Source organism: Nerophis lumbriciformis, linkage group LG02 (assembly GCF_033978685.3).
Source record: "Nerophis lumbriciformis linkage group LG02, RoL_Nlum_v2.1, whole genome shotgun sequence".
Classification (NCBI taxonomy): Eukaryota; Metazoa; Chordata; class Actinopteri; order Syngnathiformes; family Syngnathidae; genus Nerophis; species Nerophis lumbriciformis.
The window spans coordinates 31,741,520-31,760,001 of NC_084549.2; the positions used below are offsets into that span (position 1 = coordinate 31,741,520).

Here is an 18,482-nt window from a genome sequence, read left to right on the forward strand (position 1 = left end):
TTTGATTATCAAAAAATGCAACAAGGCAAGATCTCTTAAGAATATGCAATGTGTGCTTAATCGACCCTTTCGTTTTAAATGAGCATATACGGTGCCAATGGGCCAAAAAGTAACTTGAGCATTGATATTTAACATTAGATTCATAATTGTGATTTGTCCACATTGTGGCTCTCGCTAACACTCCACACTTTTAAGATACAACTCTATACTTTCTTCGTTCGGAATGGCCAAAATAACAATAACAAAAATAAATAAATAGGGATATTCTTACCTTACATGAAAGCGTCGCCAGTTTGGTGACGTTTACCAAAATATCCTTAATCGGGTCATGAGCAGTTGTATTTAGTCGGGATCACACCTTTCTCTCGCAGTCTGAGCCTCCAGACTGAAGCGAGCGGAGACATCCAGCACCACCGAGCTCTGTGATGACAGCATGCCGGGAGAAATCCCCGCCCACCGGCGCTCCTGCTGCCCTGTGTGGAGGTTGGTAAGAGCGTGTACACGCTGGTGCTCTTCTCTTTAAAAAAAAAAAAAAAAACAAGCGAAAAAAACTTGACAAAGAAATTACAATAAATGTTAATGATATAAACTGGTTGTATCAACCAACATAAAAGAGTGGGGCTCTACACAATAAACACTATTATGTTGGCTAATTTGTCTAATATAGTATTTTAACTACATTTCCCATGAATACCAACACAATGTGTGACGTAGTTATCCTGCGACAGCTGTTGCCATTGCAACGAATAAAGCTCGAAGATTCTATCACCTGTTTTGGACTTGAGAAAGCACTCGACCACTATGGCAGGGCATCTGTCGTGTCATCCTGGACAATATTCATGACACATTTTTGCTTTGTTTTAAATATGTGCTATTTGGATATACAAAGATTTGAAAATGAATGTTACCTTTGCAACCTCATTATACTATTGGCTAGGTTTTATATTCATAAATGAAGTTTCTCAATACGCAACCTGTTATTGTGCCTTTAAAAAAGAATTAGAACTTTACTTTTAAAACTTTCTACCTTTAACAACCAAAAAGCTGTGAAAACTATGATCTAGACCCCGACTTAAACAAGTTGAAAAGCTTATTCGGGTCTTACCATTTAGTGGTCAATTGTACGGAATATGTACTTCACTGTGCAACCTACTAATAAAAGTCTCAATCAATCAATCAATCAATCAAACATCACAGAACAAGCTAGTCAGATTACTTCTAGACCTCCACCCCAGATCACACCTCACTCCTACCCACTTCTCCAAAGTGGGCTGGCTCAGGGTGGAGGACAGAGTAAAACAACTTGCACTGAGCCTAGTCTATAAAATCCGCTACACCTCCCTGATACCGAAGTACATGTCAAACGACTTCCTTCAATGACCGCCATAACACAACAGCAGAGGGAGCTCCACTAACCACGTTAAACCCAGATTCCGATCTAACAAAAGTCTTAACTCATTCTCCTTCTATGCCACATCAATGTGGAATGCACTCTCAACAGGTGTAAAAGAAAGGGCATCTCTATCCTCCTTCAAAACCGCACTAAAAGAACACCTCCAGGCAACTTCAACCCTTAACTAACACCCTCCCTTCCACATCCTACCTCCCCGGATTGTAAATAATCAAATGTAAATAATCAAATGTAGATACTTATTCTTATGCTTTCTGATCTCGTCTCTCTCTCTCTATGTCCACTACCTTTTGTACATATCCTACCAAGTCAGTCCTACACTGTTCCAATGTCCATTTCTCTGTTGATGCAATTGTTGCCAAACCTAACACCCCCCCTCCCCCGTCCCCTCCCTCCACATCCCACACCCCGGATTGTAAATAATGTAAATCATTCAATGTATATACTCTGATGATTATCTTGTGTGATGACTGTATTATGATGATAGTATATATCTGTATCATGAATCAATTTAAGTGGACCCCGACATAAACAAGTTGAAAAACTTATTCGGGTGTTACCATTTAGTGGTCAATTGTACGGAATATGTACTGCACTGTGCAATCTACTAATAAAAGTTTCAAAACCCTGCTCCAAATTTGGATTATTTATGGAACTTGTGTAAGCCTATGGCTTTACACTTTGCTACATATACATATATATATTTTGCATTCTACTTTAGTTGCTTTATTGAGTTTACAACCCCCTGTCGCTGTTTTGTACTGTTTTTGTACTTGTTTTGATTATTATTATTTATTTGCTTGTATGTAAATGTTGCATATTATAAATAAGGGTTTATAAAAATCAAGAAAAAAATAACTCAAATATGGGGCCCCTCTCAGGCAAAGGTTTGTTGTCAATATATATAATATATATATAATATTGTATCATACAATATATTACTATGTTTATTCTTATTATTGTTATGTTGTATTATTATTAATATATATAATTTTGGTATGCAGGCAAATACCTATTAAGTTTTAAATGAAAGTGTGCAACACCATTTAAAAAAAGGAATGATATGTAAGGTTAATAATAATAATAATAATAATAATAATAATAATAATAATAACTACTATATTTTATGACAGGTTATTAATAATAGTATTAATGCATATCATCATATAACAATCAGTATGTATTCATATACACATTTAATATTAAAGATAATAAAGAGTGTGCAACACATTGGAAACTTGCTATGTATTTGTTTATCAAAATGGAATGTTATATGATTATAATAATATACTTTATGATACATGTATTAATATCAATACTAATCCATATTAATATATATGATTAATTATTCACACAGAAACATTTATAGTTCTTTATGTATTCAAAATAAAGAGAAATACAATATTATATCTCTATATCTATCTACCTAGCTGTCTATCTGGATGTCTATCTGTCTGTCTGTCTGTCTGTCTGTCTTTCCAACTAAAAGCATGCATTATCTGCAAAAGACAGTTTCTTGCTCAAAATCCTTATAGTTAATGACTCAAATTTAAGAATGTGAGTCAATGAACATTTCGGTGCCATCATAAAAGACAAGTCAATTTGCATAGTCATGTTGTCAATATAACCGTGTATGCTGGAGAGATGTTGTGGTGCAAACAAGTTTGAATGTAAATTGTAAGTTACACTTTAATGTAAGTGAGAAATTGGCTGCAAGTCACTGAACAGCAGTCAAACTTGCACTCTTGCTGTTTGTGCTATAATTTGTTGTATTCATTGCGATGAAGTAAAGAAAAGACAGAACTGCACAGCACAAAGAAATAAACAAAACTTGAAAAGTGAACATTACAAAGTCTTCTTATGTAAAACTGTCCATGCAGTGCTTAAGTGACTACATTGTAGTCTTCCTAAATCAGTGTTGGGCCACAAATTTGCATTCACATCACAACTAATATATTTTCTATTATATCCCTCAGTTTTGTTGAGCCTCAGCAGGCATTTGGATTATTGGTTGATCTAGTGTGGGGTCGGCAAACTTTTTGACTCGGGGGCCGCATTGGGTTAAAAAAAACTTGGCCGGGAGCCGGGACGTGTGCGTGCGTGTGTGTGTGCGTGTGTGTGTGTGTGTGTGTGTGTGTGTGTCATGGAGGGGCTGGAACCTATCCCAGCTGCAGTCGGGCGGAAGGCAGGCTACACCCTCGAAACGTCGCCACCTCATCGAAACACTCACATTCACACAATAGGGCCCATTTGTTGCCAATCAGCCCATCTCCACATGCATTGTAACACATTTTGATCAGAGTTAAATTAATTTATTGATCATTTATAGGAAACAACAGAGAATTGTACTGATCATCTGCATGGACGCAACGTATTTGCAACTTGTTCAAATACATGACAAACTGATTTTCTGATCAGCACAAGTGTCACAATGATGTGAAAATTGAACAAGTACGGTAGTTGATCTGAGAAATGTATCAAAGCTTGCCAAGGTGATAAGTGAGAAACAACACACAAGTCAATCTTATCGTATGACATTTGTTTTTACTGTAAAAAGATGCACACAGAAACACATCAGCAAGTTGACTCGGTTTGCTCCCGTATTAACCAGCGCCTGCACTTTCTAAGGAGGCTCAGGGTCCACGGTGTGGCAAGCAATATCATGATGTTGTTTTATAAGGCAAACATTGAATCTGTCATCCGTTATGGCATCTCCACATGGTTTGGAAATCTGTCTATCAAACTCAAAACCTTATCAAGAGGGCTGGTAAAATAATTGGCATGCAGCCCCCTTGTTCCCTTCAAGAAATATTCAACAAGACTGTGAGGAAGTAGGGTCTTAAAATCACCCGTGAACCACACCACGTACTTCATAGTACAATTGTGTTGATGCCAAATGGTAAACGGTACAGAACAGCAACATACAAACTCAACAGGTATAGATTTTCCTTTGTCCCACTGCCAATCAAAGCACTTAGCAACAGAAAACTACTGCAATAACCCCATGCAATAATAAGGAGTGCAATATTGGGATAGTGCAATACGGGAGGAGTGCAATACGGCAGGAGTGTAATGTGTGATCTCATAACTAACTGATATACCTGTGCACTGTCGTCACTGTATTGTCAGGTGAACTGTATGTATGTCTGTATGTATATGTATGTATGTATGTATGTAAAACGCTGTCTCTTAATGTCCAAAACAAATTTCTCCTCGGAGACAATAAAGCTACCGGTAATTATTAAATGGTAAATGGGTCGTACTTGTATAGCGCTTTTCTACCTTTTTTTTAAGGAACTCAAAGCGTTTTGACACTATTTTTCCACATGCACCCTATTACACACACACATTCACACACACACATTCACATTCACACACTGATGGCGGGAGCTGCCATGCACGGCGCTAACCAGACCCATCAGGAGCAAGGGTGAAGTGTCTTGCTCAAGGACACAACGGACGTGACTAGGATGGTAGAAGGTGGGGATTGAACCAGTAACCCTCAGGTTGCTGGCACGGCCACTCTCCCAACTTCGCCACGCCGTAATAATAATAATAATAATAATAATAATAATAATAATGATTATTATTATTATTATTATTAAGTTCATCTACATTAATCTACAAAAATGGTTAATGTTTGAAACAATGGAGATATGTAATATTACATGATATTATTTAATATAGAAAACACAGTTTACAGGCATAAATGATTTTTTTTTTAATTAAATCAAAACATTAATGAGTTAGACGTGGAAAAATCCTCCCCTAAATATATATTTTTTGTAAATAAGCGAAAAGTAACGATTTACACGATGTGACAGTAGATATTAATGAAACACTAAATACAAATACTGTAAATAATTGTAGTCCACGGCGGCATGAGTCGGATATCCGGTTAGAGAAAGTGTCCCAGTATTTTCGTTCCGGCAAGAAACTCAAAGCTACGACTTCACCGTTCATTAAAGCAGCATTGCCGCCAGCTAGCTGCCAGGCTCGCTCGGTCTGTAGCTACTTTTACTGCAATGTGTGTGTCTGCGTCGCTACCACAATGTCGAGACGACATGACAGCAATCCCAAGCAGGAGACTTTGTTTTCATTCGAACTTTTAGTGGAATACATTCGAATCGAAAGGACGGTTTCCGACGCCCTGGCTGTCGGAATACGGCTGTTGGACTTCCCAACGCTGCTCATTTATCCGCCCCAGCTAAGAAATGAGAAGAAACACCATGACAAAGGAGCGCTATGTTCATTTAATAGAGGCAAGTCATGTTTCTTCCAAATGAATCTGGACACTCTGCATATGCAACTCTCACATACGCCTCTCTATGTTATGATTCTGGATGTGAAAGGGGATATACCTCAGTTAGTAGGGACCTCTCTTCTCTCATTGGCAAAAACAATGGACAGACTCAGACAAGATGCCAGTAAACATGGAGTCTCAACCTGCTCCTCTTATGGAGAAAGGGGGCTTGTGTGCATTAACAACCCTGCTGACGAGAGCGTTGGATCGATTTCTTTGAGTTTTAAACTGTTGATTGTTGGATCCACTTTACCATCACATGTGACCAAAAGCATCCGAGTCTACAGGGAACCGAGTGCTCAAGAGGGCGACATGGACAACCCTGATCAAGACATTTTAAATAGCGTGGCTGTATCCACGCAGACTGAACGAGATCCAATAAGCCAGATTCCTCACACCATGCCAAAAGAGGAGAACATTTTTGATGAGGACCTTGCTGTATTTTGCCCCCCGCATCTTTACTATTGTAATTCAAAGGAGGAGAAAGCGTATACTCAAGGAGGGCGGTACGCATTTTTTAAACCCAACTCAAAGGTTGTAACACACGATGACACGTCCTCTGAAAGTGAAACCTCTTCAGTGATGGACCAGACAGGGAGACCTGCAGCCAAAATATCAGAAGGCCATGAAGTCAGTGTGAATCAAAATGTCCTGGAGGAAGCCCTGAGACCGCTTCCTCTTCTAAATGCTCTTCTCGTCGAGTTGTCACAGTTAAATGTCCAGAACCTACACCATCAGCCCCTGTTTAATCATCTCAACTTGGATAGGATGTCTGTGCCTGCATCCACTGAGCCTTCACATGGACAAGGGAGCGTAAGAGCATCCAAAACTGGGCCTTTGCAGGAACATTTAAATCCCCCCAGAGATGTTTCTCCAAAAATGTGTGCATCTGAAAACAACCATAATAAGGCGTTGATTGAGAATAGAAATCACAGAAAAAAGCTAGTATATGGAACAACAAGAACGTTCAATCTCAGGCGGCAGAAACACCTCACTGCGGTGAAACAGCGTGAGTGTATAATGACACACATTCACAATGAGGTACAGTCAAGTAAAGAGACGAAAAAATGTCCAGCTAAAAGCAAAGGAAATATGAAAAGGACACAAAAATTAGAGATGGAGTCTTTGGCACAGAACACTATGACACTGCTAAAATGTGCAGATGAATCTGTCTTGGAAAGTCCTAAGCAGGACAGAAAACCTCAGCACATTTCAGTCTGCAGTCCTGGTGTGGCTCGTCAAGATGATGCCACCAATGACACGCTTCCAGGAGCAAACCAGGCAGAGAGGTTAAGTGAGAAATCTTCCACAAGTAGTAGACGCAGTAGCCGCAGGTCCTTACTATCAGACTCCAGCATAGAGAGAACCAAAGAAGAAGATTACGCGGATGACTTTAACAGTTTTGAGCCCAGTGATGCAGACGGCACCAGCAGCAGTCTCGAACCTGTTCAAGCTGAGCCTCCAAGTGCTCCAGTTATCCGCAGTTCAGATTCTGGCACAGAGTCAGTCCAGGAGAGAGCCCTACTTCCCGCACCCATCAGAGCTCGTAGCCCCTTGCAGCGGGTGTTGAGAGGCACGCACATTATCCGAACATTAGACACTGCACTCAGCTTGTCCTCTGATGAGGAAGACAAGGAAGGTCGTTTACAAACGGTACACTCCTATAAAGAAGCAAAGGAGGGGGGATCCGAAGCATGGAGTCTCACATCATGGAGAGGTCAAAGGAGTGAGTCGGACAGGAGCAGCAGCGCCATTCAGCAAAATTATTCACCATCTGAGTGCTCCGATTCGCTGGAGGCTGAAGAAATGGAAGACGAGCTTGGCTCTCTGGACTTTAGAAAAGAATACCAGCATATATCTGAGCTAGTGGCCTGCAAGCTGCCTGGTTACACAATGTAAATACAAAGTTAGTACCACAATCTATTTTTTTAGGCTTTAGGTTTCTAGTATTGCATGTAGTATGTTTCGCATCGAAGCAATGTGTGTATTTTAATTTGAAATAAATACATTTGTTATTGAAAATAGTTGCACAGCTCTGTCTTTTATTAATGATGATTTATTGTTTTTGCTGTTTTTACTCTGCATCACTTAGAATCTGAATTGACAGATTACAATGCACTACTTGTCACACAGCAAACAAGATGACCCTTGAACTGTTATTTGTATGTTCTCTATAGACATTATTTGATAAACAAAACAAAGACAGTTGAGATTGCACTGCACTTCTTTACAGTTTCAAGTTGTTTTATTTGTATTCTACATTATATTGTTGTACTACTGGAAAAAAGCAAGTTTCAAGTCATTCCATTATAGTATTGTTCAGGTACACCTATGAGCATGCAAGTTTATTTTTTATATGTATTGTACATACTGTATATCCATCCATCCATTTTCTACCGCTTGTCCCTGTTGAGGTCGCGGGGGGTGCTGGAGCCTATTTCAGCTGCATTCGGGCGGAAGGCCAGGTACACCCTGGACAAGTCGCCACCTCATCACAGGGCCAACACAGATAGACCGACAACATTCACACTCACATTCAAACACTAGGGCCAATTTAGTGTTGCCAATCAACCTATCCCCAGGTGCATGTCTTTGGAGGTGGGAGGAAGCCGGAGTACCTGGAGGGAACCCACGCAGTCACGGGGAGAACATGCAAACTCCACACTGAAAGATCCCGAGCCCGGGATTGAACTCAGGGCTACTCAGGACCTTCGTATTGTGAGGCACATGCACTAACCCCTGTTCCACCGTGCTGCCCATACTGTATATATTTTCTTTAATGATGAAAGCTAGTTGAAGCATGGTTATTTCATAAAATGTGAATGTCAACACAAAATTGTATAAATACTAATTCATAAATATTCTTAACCATTAAATCTGGCTGAAGAAAAAACACCACACATTTATATGCGCCAGATTCTTGTTTTATAGTATATAATGTTCATTAATAATGCAACTTATTTATATGCGCCAGATTCTTAATTGTTTTCAGAGGTGGGACCAAGTCATTGCTTTGCAAGTCACAAGTAAGTCTCAAGTCTTTACCCTCAAGTCTCGAGTCAAGTACCGAGTCAAGACAGGGCAAGTCCAAAGTCAAGACTGGAAAGTCTCAAGTCAAGTCCCAAGTCCTGCATTTTGAGTTTCGAGTCCTTTCAAGTCATTTAACCACAGACTGATATATTTACACAGATTGTGTATGCTTTTAAAACGCTGTATTTATTTATTAAAACAAGTGCATTTGAAATTGCAGGGAAAAAGATAGTGCTGACATTGCACTTCAAAATAGCACTATTAACCAGTCATTTTAAACATGTAACTCATTCCTTTACAGAATAAACACATTTGAAAAAAACAAGTGCAACTGTACTTATTTGCACAAAAGTGTTAACATTGTATTTCCATGGCATATTGCATTGTAACTAGTTCCACAGCAGTTTCTATCCTGTTCTTACCTTATCTCATCTCATACTGTATGTGTGTTTATGTGTGCGTACACATGAAAAACATAACAAATATATGAACATAACAATGAACAGAGTTGTACTTTTTAGATGTCAGGACCCTATGCAATATGTACACATATTCTTAATATAGTATACATTTTAACTGACCTTTATTTGACTATGTTTGTCTTTTTGTAGGTGGCTAAAATACGCAGTGCTGCTGACTGCCGTCTAACGTTACGTTACTGTGTGTGATACATTGACTAACGTAATGTTACTGTGTGTGATACATTGACTAACGTAATGTTACTGTGTGTGATACATTGACTAACGTTACGTTACTGTGTGTGATACATTGACTAACGTAACGTTATGTATAGGTACCTCATGAAACCCTGCTTAAAAAAAAATCACTTGACAAAAAGTATGAATAAGGTAGCAAACTGCAGTGGACGCAACAGATTGCCGTGTTTGCAATTACGTTATAACCATAGACATCTTATAAGTAGACGCAGCATTGATTGCTGTGACGTGAGCAATTTGCCCGCCATCTTGAAGTGCTGATGAGGAGCCGGCGAGCAGCCTAAACTGACAGTTGAAAGGTAGAAAACAAAGATGGTGTTCAGCGTTTTCCTGCTCAAATGAGCAGACTGTTGAAAATAGGAATCGGGGGATTACTTTTCACAAGTAAGATTTAACATTAACGTACTATTGGTTGTATTTTATGAAAATAATATTACCACAGAGTTGAGAAGGATCAAAGATCTTCAATATTTGTATGTGAAAATCACAAAGAAATATTCTGGGGGAGGATGACGCCCCTACAGGGGTTTGGTTTACAAACTTTCAGCCCCACCTAAAACAAAATTCACCAGCCACTACTGATTATGATGCATTCTCATTTTAGGCAAAGTATAAGACAATACTTTCTTAACAGTATAATTGTAACCAGGAATCAGTCTTCAAGTAACAATATTCAAATACTAACATTGTTGGGTTAAACAGAATTTGGTTTTATTCTGAATCCAGTTAAACAGATTGGTGGTTTTAGCTGATATGAAGACTTTCAGGTGTTTATATATGTTTAAGTATTTGGCAGACGCTTTTATCCAAAGCGACTTACATAAAATAATACATATAAAACAATCACTGCAAACATTATCATTTAAGGGAAGAATGTAATAGAAAATATCAATACAAAGTGTCAAGACAGAATAAACTCTCTGCTGCTGAAGCAACAGAGATACAGTCTATAGGTCCCTAAGATATATAGATATCTAATGTATTCATACATTGTTTATGTAGGATACACGCATATGTATATATAACCTAATCATATTGTTTCTTCAACTTAAAAATAGTTTACCGTTTTTTTTCCCCTTCTCTGGGATTATATTCCCAGTTTTGATCTCGGACGTCTGGTCACTTATAGCGTATTAGAATATTATATTACTGTTAAGCAAACTATGAATAATAAAAAACGCCAAAACATGTGTCTGTTACACACGTATGACAAAAAAGCGCGTGAAAATCAGTGGTATTCAGTGAGGTAAAATGAATTAAATGCGCTGACAGTTCATTGCTCCTGCCAAATGGCAGGAGCGGATCACCACTCCAAGATGGCGGCCCCGCGCCTCGTCTGCGCCAGTAGAGAGTAGCGCTCTATGCTGCGTCTACTTGTAAGATGTCTATGGTTATAACGTTAGCAGTGAGTTTGCAGCCTCACTGATTTAACTACACAGCAAATAAAAGTCATGTTACTTAGCCAATAAACGTTATCTTACATTCAAAACTTACCCTTCTTTGTGCAACTTCAAATGTCGAACGAAGTTGGAAGTTGTTGCGTCTCCGTCTGTAATATTCGAACTGTGTGATTTGCATACGGCAATTCGTTTTTTGTTGACCAAGTCGTAGTTTTTATACCCGAACGAAACCAACTTTAACATAATTGTTTATCACTGGCACGTTGTTGGACAACTCTTGGTCATTGGTTGTCCTGTAATTTGATTGGATGAATGCTGTGTGATGAAAACAACGTAGTTCTAATTTGATTGGCTGTTGTACTGACAGCACACCAGCTGACAGGAATAACACGCTGATAGACAGACGAAGAAAATGAAAAATACGGAGCGCTCCCAAATAACTTTTTAAGCTTTGGATTTTGGGGAAAGTGGCAAGTCATGTCAAGTCATGTCAAGTCAAAAGGCTCAAGTCCAAGTGAAGTCACAAGTCATTGATGTTAAAGTCTAAGTCGAGTTGCAAGTCTCTTTACATTTTGTCAAGTCGAGTCTAAAGTCATCAAATTCATGACTCGAGTCTGACTCGAGTCCAAGTCATGTGACTCGAGTCCACACCTCTGATTGTTTTATAGTTTATAGTGTTCTTTAATAATACAACTTATTCATATGCACCAGGGTCTTGTTTTGCAGTATATACTGTTCTTTAATGATAAAAACACAAACAGTCCTTCACTGTATTTCAATTTGTTCAAGTATTTGAGGGCTTGTGTTGTTTTCGGCTCAGAGACTAATGCGCATGCGCCATCTTTGTTTGCGGAAGTAGAGCAGCGTGGCAGATGACGGCAGCGACCAAGAGATGTTCAAACACGTTTTCTTGACAGGACCTCCAGGTACTAACTGCAAATTACTGCCGACGGAAATGTATATCTTTACTTGCCTGCCTGTCTTTCAAAAATACAGTTAAAATACGCTTATTTTAACATGAGCTATTTTCGTACTTTTTGTCCAGATAATCATGTCAGTTTTGACTCGAGAACGTAACTGTAATGACGCGGTTCATTCAAAATAATGCTAAAAATACAAGCAATAGTGTAATAATAAACAAAATTACTTTTACTTACTTTTGGTCAATTGCAGTTCTTGATGATGCTTTTAGTTCATTTCGAATGAAATGTGCATAGTTTACACAACTCGACATGTGCAAAGAGGAGTTGGAAGAAGCAGAGTGTATTTATTACTGCACCTTCTCTATTTCAAAGCTATGTAATACACTTGTTCACTTCATGTGTTCAATATGTACCATTGTTTGTGATCGTGGAAGAAAATAATACACATTTGTAATAGTAGTTTGTATCTACAATAAAATAAATACATTCATTAATAGATAAATAAGGAGTTACAGTTGACAAAATTATTGTTCAGTGATAAATGAGTGCAAAATATATAATACTTTATTAAGCATATGAAAATCAATGGGGGATTTCGAATCACTGCTATGTTGGAATTTTTATTAATATTGATACTGCTGTTGATTAAAAAAAATAGTTTGACTGCTTTTGGATTGTTTTGTGTCATGTTTGTGTGTCCTCTCAATTGCTCTATTTATTGCTATTCTGAATGTTGCTGGGTCGGGTTTGGTTTTGGAATTGGAATTGCATTATTATGGTATTATTGTATGTTATTTTGTTGGATTGATTAATAACAAAAACTATATACATATTTTGCTCAGTAGAATACACTGTATGGAACATTACATTGTGAGTCAATTTTTTATTTTTGCAGGTGTGGGCAAAACCACTCTGGTCCAGAAGGCTTGTGACGCTTTAGTGTCATCAGGTCATTCTTTGGAAGGCTTTTACACGGAAGAGGTCAGGCAAGGAGGTCAGCGGACTGGTTTTGATGTGGTCACAGTGAGAGGAGAAAGAGGCCACCTGTCCAGAATCAGGTAGCAGGAATGTCATACAAGCCAAATTAAACAAGCTGCTCTATTTCATGTTGTGTTTGAATAACCCCCGGCTGCATTTCACTCTGCAGAGACGTCACTGGTGCCTCTCACGGCAGACCCGTGTACACAGTTGGCCAGTATGTGGTTGATTTAGCTTCATTTGAAAGCCTGGCTCTCCCCCTCTTCAAGAAGGTACACCACACACTGAAAGCACGGTTATAATTACACTTGTCAACAGATCAGAGAAAGCAAAACTCCTGCCTTTTTTCCTGACTAACAAATCATTAAACCTTTAAAACTGATGGCATAATTGGAAGCTTGGGAAAACATATAAATTCCAGAGTGGCATTTTTAGTAGCCGTGGTGCCGTCTGGCTGTCACTGACTGTGAATAATCCTACTTGTAAACTGAGCCTGGAGTTCCGCCTACACATTTGCTTTAAAGGAAGGTGTCGTTGTGCTACATATTTCATTTATCTCTTGTAAATTGTCTCTTTAATCACAGCAAACCACTGTCTGTTTTCCTTTGTGGCGTTCCAAAAGAATAATCTTCTCCCACATGTCAGACTGAAATTATTTTGTATTTTGAATTGTATACATTGTAGTTATGAGCATTATAACTGATGAATTAATTAACTGTTCAGGATTATGACCTTTGTGTGGAAATGATTGCTTCTCAAAGGAATCTAAGCAGAATGGACTAGTTTAACTAGCAGAGGCATTGATTGATTGATTGATTGAAACTTTTATTAGTAGATTGCACAGTACAGTACATATTCCCCACAATTGACTACCAAATGGTAACACCCGAATAAGTTTTTCAACTTATTTAAGTCGGGGTCCACGTTAATCAATTCATGGTACAAATATATACTATAAGCATAATACAGTCATCACACAAGTTCATCATCAGAGTATATACATTGAATTATTTACATTATTTACAATCCGGGGGGTGGAATGTGGAAGGGGTTGGGACGGAGGGCACGGAGGGGCTTAGGTTGGGTTGTTATCAGCATACTTCAGTCATCAACAATTATATTATCTGAGAAATTGACATTGTAACAGTGTAGGTCTCACTTGGTAGGATATGTACAGCGAGCGGTGACCATAGTGAGCTCAGGAAGCATAAGAACAAGTATATACATTTGATTATTTACATTTGATTATTTACAATCCGGGGAGGTGGGATGTGGTGGGCGGAGGGGGTTAGGCTAGGGTTGTAGCTGCCTGGAGGTGTTCTTTTAGTGAGGTTTTGAAGGAGGATAGAGATGCACTTTCTTTTACACCTGTTGGGGGTACATTCCATATTGATGTGGCATAGAAGGAGAACTAGTTAAGACCTTTGTTAGATCGGAATCTGGGTTTGACGTGGTTTGTGGAGCTCCCCCTGATGTTGTGGTTATTGCGGTCATTTACGTTCTGGAAGTAGTTTGACATGTACTTCGGTACTGTTAATACCGTCTCAACTAGTTCGTGACCTAAAAAAAGTTCCTCAAAGTTGGGAGTCAGTCTGTAAATTTACATAATGATAAACATTAAGGTTGTTGAAGTTGTCAGACATGTTTTTGATTTGATTTCATCTGGAGCGCGGAGACATCAGACTTTGAAAACTCTGAATTGGACATTTAATACTTCCCAGCAGCTTGGAGCGCACCATAAATTTACATTGACCTCCATTAACTCAACTCTTCCAGGAAGCATTATATCAGCTCAATAAGGTACTGATATCGAAACAGGAAGTCGGAACATTCAGAGGCATTTAAAGCTGGAGTACTTGAATTATTTAGTTCAATCTGTAAATCCCGCTCCCCACTCTGCGCACCTCACTGATAGTCCTTCCCAGTCGCCTCCCCTCTGGAAGTGCACGAAATCGCGTACGATAGCTATACGTGAACACACTTAGGTTGTTGACAGTCTGAAGGATCCCCTAGTTCGTATTTTGTTGCAGACTGTTGGTAACACACGTCGCCACACAAAAGGATACACACATAATATAGTAAAATGGAACATTAGATTCTGTCTAGAAGGAAAATAACCACTTGCGCGTCCATAGTTAGTCCAATACTGGCCCGCAATGCCCTCCATCTTGGATAAGGCGGACCAATATTTATTAGAGTTTTGTCTCTTCTTTTTTTGTTTTTTAGACATACAGCGTCTTTCTTTTCTTCCTCTGATTTCCTCTTTTTGGGTTTTTTGCAGTATATGCTGTAACAGGTGGGTGTTCGGCAGCCATGCTTTACTGCAAACAAGCTCGCACCGTGCACGCCCTTCATTATATATCGCGTCAGCCAATAAGGAGGCTCCTTCGTTGGTTCAGCTCAACCCTCCTTTCTCTAAATCCTGTGATTGGATCTGGAAGGGTTGACTGCCAAGAAGACTGTTTGAGTGGTTATTTGATGGATTTTATGGGCGGAATAGAGGACTTCACATTGGCTCTATTGTAAGCTGTCTTTTATTAACATTTATTTATGAGTTAGAATGCATAAAAAAAGTATTTCATGATGATTGTAAATGATAAGCGAAATTCCCCCAAAAAGTGCAGTTCCCCTTAAATCCTTACATTTCAAGCTTATACAATAGAGATGGAAACATTCATAATTTTTTAGCTGCGTCACGATTAGAACGTGCATGATTTTGAATCAATTAACAAACGTCCAATTATCGATTATTTTAGGAGGGTAAATACAGTAATAAAGTGTTGAACTACTTTTCTTACCTGATGGTACCTGTTTTTATGTATTTGGGATCTGCAAAGATATCGAAATTTTGAAATCAAACCGTGGAGGCATTGCGGAGATTTTTTATTAAGCAATCTTTTATTCCTTCAACTTCCTCCAAACGAGCCGTTTGGAATTTGCTCTGTCCTGTGACGTATTCCGCCCTGTGACGCCTGTGTGTATCTCCATATATGGTCAAGTTTTACAGAGAGAGCTTTGCGTAAGTCCACCATTTTTAATTTATGTAGAAGCATTTGTCGTCGACAACATTTCCACGATGAAACCCAATGAAGGAAAATGCTCTGTTGTTGGTTGTTTTAACCAGCACAAGTCACTACACAAACCTACAGCCTCATCTGAAGTAAAAAGTGCCTTACTTTTAACTTTTATGATTTATGGTGATGTGCCTTCAACTGTAAAGAAGTCTCTCCGAATGTGTGCAAACCCCTTCCAAGAGTTCTGCTTCACAAACCTGCGCCAGTATCCATCCATCCATCCATCTTCTTCCGCTTATCCGAGGTCGGGTCGCGGGGGCAGCAGCTTAAGCAGGGAAGCCCAGACTTCCCTCTCCCCAGCCACTTCGTCCAGCTCCTCCCGGGGGATCCCGAGGCGTTCCCAGGCCAGCCGGGAGAGATAGTCTTCCCAGCGTGTCCTGGGTCTTCCCCGTGGCCTCCTACCGGTCGGACGTGACCTTCCTAGGGAGGCGTTCGGGTGGCATCCTGACCAGATGCCCGAACCACCTCATCTGGCTCCTCTCGATGTGGAGGAGCAGCGGCTTTACTTTGAGCTCCCCCCGAATGACAGAGCTTCTCACCCTATCTCTAAGGGAGAGCCCCGCCACTCGGCGGAGGAAACTCATTTCGGCCGCTTGTACCCGTGATCTTGTCCTTTCGGTCATGACCCAAAGCTCATGACCATAGGAAGATGGATTTTTCTGAAAAACTAATTTTAATGGCAGACTCTGTGCCTACTATTTATGGCAATGGAGAAGACAATGAAACAGTAAGTAACAACAATAGATTACAAATGTGTGAATGATACGTTAGCAATGTTAACTCGATTTGTTGTGTAGCTATCTTAGCCCTGTAATGTAAAACAACAGCTTCACCGTCCTCCGGCAATATAAAGAATGATTTTCCTAAAACTACTTTTATTTGGATCATTGTCTACTGTGTTTGGCAATGGAAGAGTAAGTAATATAATACCTTATTACGTTAGCGATTTAACTTGTAGCGTAGCTTATAGCCTTTAGCCTATTGTTTTCAAAGGGTCGAAGCAGCAATCCAGTGGAGTTGTTAACATGTTGTAGAATAGAAAAGCATTTTACTGTCACAATATACGTGTCCCTCCAGGATCTAGCATTAGAGAGGTACAGACTCTGTAGAGATTTAGCCTTAGGGTATAGTACCAAACCTGCAGCCTCGCCTCCTCTCTCTCCTCCGCCTGCTTCGTCTTCTTGTACCGACAACAAACCACTTTGAGCCCGCTGGTCTCGCTATGTCATCTGAGATGTTGTGCATGTGGTAAACGTCACTCAAAACAGATGCCTGGTGGCGGTCACCGATGTCCATAAGTCCTCAAGGGTGCAGCTTGGGTTTGTAAAACCGAAAACAACCAAAAATGACAAAACATGGCTGTCAGGGCGTGAAGGGGCGGGGTTAGTAGGGGTTCATTTGTATCTAACAACTCTGCCTTTCAAAACACCCCACTTGTTTTCAGAGGGAGCCAAAACGTTAAGAATTCCCTAAAAGATAGTTTGTAAAAAAAAAAAAGCTACATTTTGACCACAAGGAAGTGTTTTAATGTAGAACAAATCATATGTACAAAGAAATCATATTATGACCGCGTTAACAAAAGTCTAAGTGGAACCACATTACAGCAGAGAGTAACCAGCTAAGAAGAGGAAATTAGCAAGTAGATTAATACATCTGGAGTGATAATAAAATCCACACAGTGCGACAACACTTTAATGTGTAAGCCATAGGTTTTAATGAGTAGATATGATAGATACACATTGTTTATTAGGCTGTTACATACACCTACTCCCCAGGTGTAAGTCTTTGGAGGTGGAAGGAGGCCGGAGTACCCGGATGGAAACCCACGCTGTCACAGGGAGAACGTGCAAACTCCACACAGAAAGACCCCAAGCCCAAGAATCGAACCCAGGACCTACTTATTGTGAGGCACGAGCACAAACTACTTCTCCACCGTGCTACCAAAGAATAATAATAATTAAAAATGATTATGATAATATTGGCCCTAGTGTGTGAATGTGAGTGTGAATGTTGTCTGTCTATCTGTGTTGGCCCTGCGAGGAGGTGGCGACTTGTCCAGGGTGTACCCCGCCTTCTGCCCGAATGCAGCTGAGATAGGCTCCAGCACCCCCTGCGACCCCTAAAGGACAAGCGGTAGAAAATGGATGGATGGATGATAACATTGCTATTAATATACAATGTCTAAATATGCACAAGTAATCGATTTATAATCGATTCATAGCCAATGAATCGTAATCGAATGGCAAGATGCCCAAAGATTCCCACCGCTACTACACAGTGACGTAAATAGATAAGTGAGAGAAGTTAGTACAGAAGTACCATGGATTTTGTACGCTCCACTTCCTATATGAGTCGATTTTCCATGAAAGCGTTTTTCATAATATTGCTCTGGTTTTCGTATCGTACAAGCAAACATTGCACGAAAACAACTGGTGCCTTTTCCCACATATCATTTTGCAGAATCAAGTGCCCACACAAGGAATCCCACGCATTGGTGACTTAGTGTCTGTGCTTTTTTTTTTGAGTACAACTGCAAAATAAGCCACCATGGGGCCAAGGAAAGTTGTGAGTACCAGCATTTTGGTTAAAGAAAGTGAGGAACACTCTTGAGTTCAAGAAAAAAACCTCATAGGAACGTACTAAAATG

General features: G+C 39.6%; 3 protein-coding genes across 9 annotated transcripts in view; 2 read left to right on the forward strand and 1 right to left on the reverse strand.

The window, feature by feature from the left end:
- The window catches only part of sipa1l2 (signal induced proliferation associated 1 like 2), a 209,766-nt gene extending 209,285 nt beyond the window's left edge, over positions 1–481 (reverse strand). For 2 of the 5 annotated variants that reach the window (XM_061960920.1, XM_061960872.1), the window contains exon 1: positions 272–481. The gene's annotated coding sequence lies outside the window, so the exon portion shown is untranslated. The remainder of the gene's footprint in view (positions 1–271) is intronic. The other 3 variants (XM_061960900.1, XM_061960910.1, XM_061960890.1) reach the window with 2 other exon arrangements.
- A 4,880-nt stretch (positions 482–5,361) lies between these two features.
- On the forward strand, positions 5,362–7,728 carry map10 (microtubule associated protein 10). Its single transcript, XM_061962294.1, has one exon. The coding sequence runs from the start codon at positions 5,463–5,465 to the stop codon at positions 7,611–7,613; it is 2,151 nt and encodes a 716-aa protein (XP_061818278.1). The 5' UTR covers positions 5,362–5,462; the 3' UTR covers positions 7,614–7,728.
- A 3,957-nt stretch (positions 7,729–11,685) lies between these two features.
- The window catches only part of ntpcr (nucleoside-triphosphatase, cancer-related), a 67,308-nt gene continuing 60,511 nt past the window's right edge, over positions 11,686–18,482 (forward strand). For all 3 annotated transcript variants that reach the window (XM_061961009.1, XM_061961000.1, XM_072916032.1), the window contains exons 1-3: positions 11,686–11,786; positions 12,679–12,841; positions 12,931–13,033. In XM_061961009.1, the coding sequence (XP_061816993.1) occupies positions 11,753–11,786; positions 12,679–12,841; positions 12,931–13,033 (300 nt within the window). In that variant the 5' untranslated portion in view covers positions 11,686–11,752. The remainder of the gene's footprint in view (positions 11,787–12,678; positions 12,842–12,930; positions 13,034–18,482) is intronic.

What these genes read in the sequence shown, in the direction of transcription:
- map10 (XM_061962294.1), top strand. Translation starts at nt 5,463, where the DNA reads ATGTCGAGACGACATGACAGCAATCCCAAGCAGGAGACTTTGTTTTCA.